Source organism: Phacochoerus africanus, chromosome 6, assembly GCF_016906955.1.
Source record: "Phacochoerus africanus isolate WHEZ1 chromosome 6, ROS_Pafr_v1, whole genome shotgun sequence".
Classification (NCBI taxonomy): domain Eukaryota; kingdom Metazoa; phylum Chordata; class Mammalia; order Artiodactyla; family Suidae; genus Phacochoerus; species Phacochoerus africanus.
In genome coordinates this window covers 91,309,936-91,315,633 of record NC_062549.1, presented here as the reverse complement: position 1 = coordinate 91,315,633, position 5,698 = coordinate 91,309,936, and the positions used below count along the sequence as shown (strand labels likewise).

At 39.7% G+C, this 5,698-nt stretch overlaps 1 protein-coding gene across 1 annotated transcript; it reads left to right on the top strand.

Moving 5' to 3' along the window:
- Positions 1-340: 340 nt before the first annotated feature.
- Positions 341-1,270, top strand: LOC125128850 (olfactory receptor 10J1-like). The gene has a single exon (XM_047782995.1). It carries the CDS (start codon positions 341-343, stop codon positions 1,268-1,270), a length of 930 nt encoding a protein of 309 aa, XP_047638951.1.
- The last annotated feature ends 4,428 nt before the right edge of the window (positions 1,271-5,698 follow it).

Sequence of the window (5,698 nt, the reverse complement as noted above, 5' to 3'; positions counted from 1 at the left end):
AAAAAAAAGCAAATAAATAAAATGTTTCTACCACCAGTTCTATGATATTGTTATCATCATGCATGCATATAAAGAAAATTGGTTTTAGAGATGTTAATTCCTTGCCCAAGATACATGAGAGAAGTAGGATATGAGTTTACAGCATTGACTCTAAAAGCCATGTACTTTCTTCTAAGTGAGGAAAGAACACTGTCTATTCCCAAAAGAAATGGGCATAGGTATATGAACATAAATAAGCAGAGACCTGAGGTAGATTAACCAAAAGAATCTGTCCAGTCTACTACTGACAGATAAGTTCCTTATATAATTTTTTACTTTCTTAGGTACTATATATGGTTTAATGAAGAATGAGAATCACACTGTGGTGAGTGAGTTTACTTTCCAGGGTTTCACCAGCTTCCATGAGCACCAGCTCACCCTCTTTATTGTGTTTGTTTCACTGTACACATTAACCCTGGCAGGCAATGTCATCATTGTGACCGTCATTAGCGCTGACCGTCACCTCCATACCCCCATGTACTTCTTCCTCAGCATGCTGTCAGCCTCAGAGACCGTGTACACACTCATCATCATACCCAAGATGCTCTGTAACCTCGTAGGCCTGAGTCAGCCCATCTCCTTGGCAGGTTGCGCCACTCAGATGTTCTTCTTCATCACTTTAGCCATCAACAATTGCTTCCTGCTCGCGGCAATGGGGTACGACCGCTATGTGGCCATCTGCAACCCCTTACGGTATACAATCATGATGAACAAGAGGGTGTGCATCCAGTTGGTATGGGGGGCCTGCAGCATTGGCCTAATTGTGGCCATGACACAGGTGTCAGCTGTGTTCAGGCTGCCCTTCTGTACCACAAAGGTGGCCCACTTCTTCTGTGACATCCGCCCTGTGATGAAGCTCTCCTGCATTGACACCACTATCAATGAGATCCTGACGCTGATCATCAGTGTCCTGGTCATCCTGGTTCCCATGGGTCTGGTTTTCATCTCCTACATCCTTATCATCTCCACTATCCTTAAAATTGCCTCTGCTGAGGGCCGGAAGAAGGCCTTTGCCACATGTGCCTCCCACCTCACTGTGGTCATTGTCCACTATGGCTGTGCCTCCATTGCCTACCTCAAGCCCAAGTCAGAGAACACGATGGATCAGGATCAGCTGATCTCAGTGACCTACACTGTCATCACCCCCCTACTGAACCCTGTGGTGTACACCCTGAGGAACAAAGAGGTCAAGGATGCTTTGTTGCGGGCTATTGGCAGAAAGCTTTCTTGACAGGATGGGCCTGTTGCAAAGAGGGTCTTAGAAGAGTCTATAAAAAATAAAAAGTAAAGCAGTGCTCACAGTGCCTAGAGTGAAAACTCTGATGTCTACCAAGCAATGGCCAACCATTGAAAAGAGGAGAGGAAAAAAAGGACTACAAATTCAGCCCCTGGAGAAAGGGAGAAGGTTTTCCAAAGCACAAGCAAGCCTGCATCTCTCAAGAGATCATGGATGGTATGGAGCATCAAATATAGGAGAAAGAACTTGATTGGGGGAAATAGATGGGCAGTCTGCACATCCTGGGACAGAATGAGAGCAAGACAGTAGGAAGAACTAGTGAGGGGAGGCTACTCCAAAGCAGGACTAAAGTTTTAAATATATTTTATAACACTTTCTTGGACATGGGGTTCCCTCTTATCCATTTAGAGTTACATAGGTTTAATACCCAATTGAAGTCATTCCTTTATGGACAGTTCAAGTTCCTTGCATCTGAGACACCATAATCAATGGATACTGAAGACAATAAGCATCTATATAGTTCATCAGCCTTTGAAATCTGGATCTTTCTCACATAAGTACCAGGTTGGCCATTTGGGAAAATGCAATCTTCAGTTTTCAGGACCATGTAAGAAAAATCTTTTTTTTGGAAAACAATTAAAATGCCTTGATGATTTAAAGAAAGAGGTTAACACCAAGTAATCATATTGGCATTTATGAGAAGGTACAAAGGTTGTTGGTGGTAATATATGTAAATGGTTCACCCAGTAGAAAAAACTAGCACTGCTTTGGAAATACTTGCAGAATGGGTAGAAATAGCTAGTACATGGGAACACAATAATGCACAATAAGGATTAGTCAGACGAGAGAGGACTGAGAAAATTTGGATGGCTAAGGAAATAGCCACATGGTAACTTAGTGACTCAACAAAAGAAAAAGACTCAAACCATCAACCTTATCATTTCAGACCCCCTAGGGCTTGAATTAATAAGCCACCTTTCACTAGTCACCTCCTTCCAGTGTCCCTCCCCCAGCCTGTCATCCAGCTCCAATAACACCTTGGAGCTGGATGATATTAACACCTAGTGACTTGTGGTTTCCCAAGATTTCATAGTCTCATGTTTTTCTACAGCTTATTGCCACTTAATGGAAATCCCTTACTGCCATGCTCACTGCCCACTCAACCAGGGTACTCTCCTTTTAAAACACCAAACATCTCTTTCATGAACCCTCTAGTGAAGAATAAATAACTCCCCCACACTACCTCCAAACTCATACATTCATTATATTACTATAGTGAACATCTCCCACAATGTCTTTATGGATGAAAGTGTGAAATGGGCAGTGAGTGATGTTGTCACTTAAGGTCTTAGCTAGGTGGACAATTAAATGTCTCACTTGTACCAAATGATGTGTTTTTCACAGGCTGTGTTTTCCCTCATGTGTTAATTTCAGAAGATAAGGCTATGTCCAAATATTGTAATTTCATAAATAGCTCATTATGGTTCATTCTTATATAAATTCGAATATTTTCTAAAATTTATGGTGAAATCCAGGAGAACCCCCAAATAAAGCTACCCCATGTTTGCCAATGGTCACTTTTTACTTAGTAAATAAAAAGAATTTAAGACGGCAGCCTCAAATACATTACCCCTTCCATTTAACTTTATTAATACTAATATATATCTGCAAGGTTAGCTACTGAAAATGTTAGCTAGCAGTTTGTGGAGGCCAGCAGAGTAAAACAGATAAAATATTAACATTGTAAGAAAAAGACTCCACCACTTATCTATATCTATAATTTATATATATAATTTTTTCCATTATAGCTAATTTATAGTATTCTGTCAATTTCTAGTGCACAGCAAAGTGACCCAGTAATACATACATGTGTGTGTATATATACATATATATTCTTTTTCCTATATTATCCCCCATCATGTTTCATCATAAGTGACTAGATACAGTTCCTTGTGCTATACAGCAGGATCTCATTGCTTATCCACTCCAAATGCAATAGTTTGCATCTATTAACCCCAAATTCCCAGTCCATCCCATGCCCTCTCTCCCCCCCTTGGCAACCACAATTCTGCTCTCCAAGTCCATGAGTTTCTTTTCTGTGGAAAAATTCCTTTGTGCCATATATTAGATTCCAGATATAAGTGATATCTTATAGTATTTGTCTTTCTCTTTCTGACTTACTTCATTTAGTATGAGAGTCTCTGGGTCTTATTCATCACTTATACTTGAATGATTATTTAATTTCTCTAAGCCACAGTTTCCTCACCTATAAAACATATCAAAGTTTCTTGTGATAAACACATGAGACAAGTGTAAAAATCCTTTGTAAGTGACAAAACAGGGACAAATATTCTTTATTTTTTTTTGGAGTTAGAAAAAGGCTATGATCTCGGCAAACTTCTAATTCTATCCACCAGACTCAGAGAGTTCAGGCTCACCCATCTGAGAAGGATGCTGCTTAGGAAATTTCTGATTCTGCCTTTTTGTCTGCCTGCTCTCGCTTTTATTTTTTATACCTGGTTCAAGGTTGCGTCTCTTTCTTTAAACGTCCTGGAAAACAATGAGGGGAAGTTTGCTTCCGAATGATCCATCCTCTAGACACATCCCAGTCATTTAGTCTGACGAAGTGCTTCGGTGAGGTCACAAGCACAGAAAGTGATGGTTGTACTTAGTTTCCCCAGACATATGGGCTCCACCCTTCATTTCTCAACTGGTCTCTTGTTGGGAAAAACATGAAATCATAGGAAGACTTGAATTTAAGACAAACCTTTATTCCTTCCCAACTGTGTATTTCTCAGTAGGTAACAGAATTTTCCTTGTCTAGAATATGGGGGTTACCAATGTTTGCTCTCTCTTTCCAATCTGGCTATTGTAAGAATCAACTATAGTAGAATTAACACAGTAGAAATTGTTGTGATAACCACAGGGAGGAGTTAAGAAACATAATGTATTATCATCACTATCCCTATTATTATTATTTGCTAACATGATCCCTATATTCTTACCTTTCCAATTTTCCTGGCCATAAAGTATTATTTCAGTAATTAATTTTTGACTCCCATCTTCATTTCACTTATGTTTACATTGTAATTGCTTTTGTATCCTCCCTTAAATCTGCAGATCATGTATTTGTAGTCTCTTGTTAAAAAACCACTTCTAAGAGTTCCCATCATGGCTCAGTGGTTAACGAATCCAAATAGGAACCACAAGGTTGTGGGTGTGATCCTTGGCCTTGTTCAGTGGGTTGAGGATCTGGCATTGCCATGAGCTGTGGTGTAGATCATAGACTCGGCTCAGATCCCGTATTGCTGTGGCTCTGGTGTTGGCCGGCAGCTACAGCTCTGATTAGACCCCTAGCCTGGGAACCTCTATATTGCTGTGGGAGAGGCCCTAGAAAAGGCAAAAAGACAAACAACAACAACAGCAAAACACAACTTCTAGACTCTGCATTACTATTTTTTGTTAGCAATTTCAGCAATTAATGACTATCCCCCTGATCCATCAAACACTTTCCCTCCTTCTAGTTTTAGTGGATTTCAAATTCTTTACCAAAATCCATGATCCACAATAAGAAATTTATATTATAACATTACCTACTATGCACGTATACATCTTCTGTTTGTGTATACATACAAAGAAAACAAACATACCAATGAAAAAAATTCATAAAACAGTACTTATCCTTACTACATGCAATGAATTTTGATGTTTTCATTCTAGTATTTTTCTGTTCTACTTCATTTTATTTAAGTAATATTAGTGAAGAGGGGTGCATCCAAGACATATTTTGACCACAAACTCAATAACTGAGCATTAAAATGTGCAACTGAAGCCAATGCCTATGCCCAATATCATCAGATTGTGTCTCTGGGATACTGAAATATAAAAATCTTACTTTAAAACTTAATAACATTGGAGTTTTATGATTAAACATTTGGTAATCACATTTAAACATTTGACATTTCAGAGGAGGGATATTTAGTCTTCACTGTATCTGCTGGATTGTTCCAGCAGTCGCTAAAACACACACATGGAATTCTACAAAGACGCTCACTTTTTTTTTTTTTGTCTTTTCTAGGGCTGCTCCCGCAGCATATGGAGGTTCCCAGGCTAGGGGTCTAATCAGAGCTGTAGTCACTGGCCTACGCCAGAACCACAGCAACGCGGGATCTGAGCCGCGTCTGTGATCTACACCACAGCTCACAGCAACGCCGGATCCTTAACCCACTGAGGGGGGCCAGGGATTGAACCCACAACCTCATGGTTCCTAGTCAGATTCGTTAACCACTGCTCCACGACGGGAACTCCAAAGATGCTCACTTTTCAAGTGAGAAACTGAGATTGGTAGAGAAGTAAAATATCTTAAGGGTAATATCTCATTTTTTTCTTACACTATCTTTTCCTCATTTTGTTAGATACAGA

What these genes read in the sequence shown, in the direction of transcription:
- LOC125128850 (XM_047782995.1), top strand. Translation starts at nt 341, where the DNA reads ATGAAGAATGAGAATCACACTGTGGTGAGTGAGTTTACTTTCCAGGGT.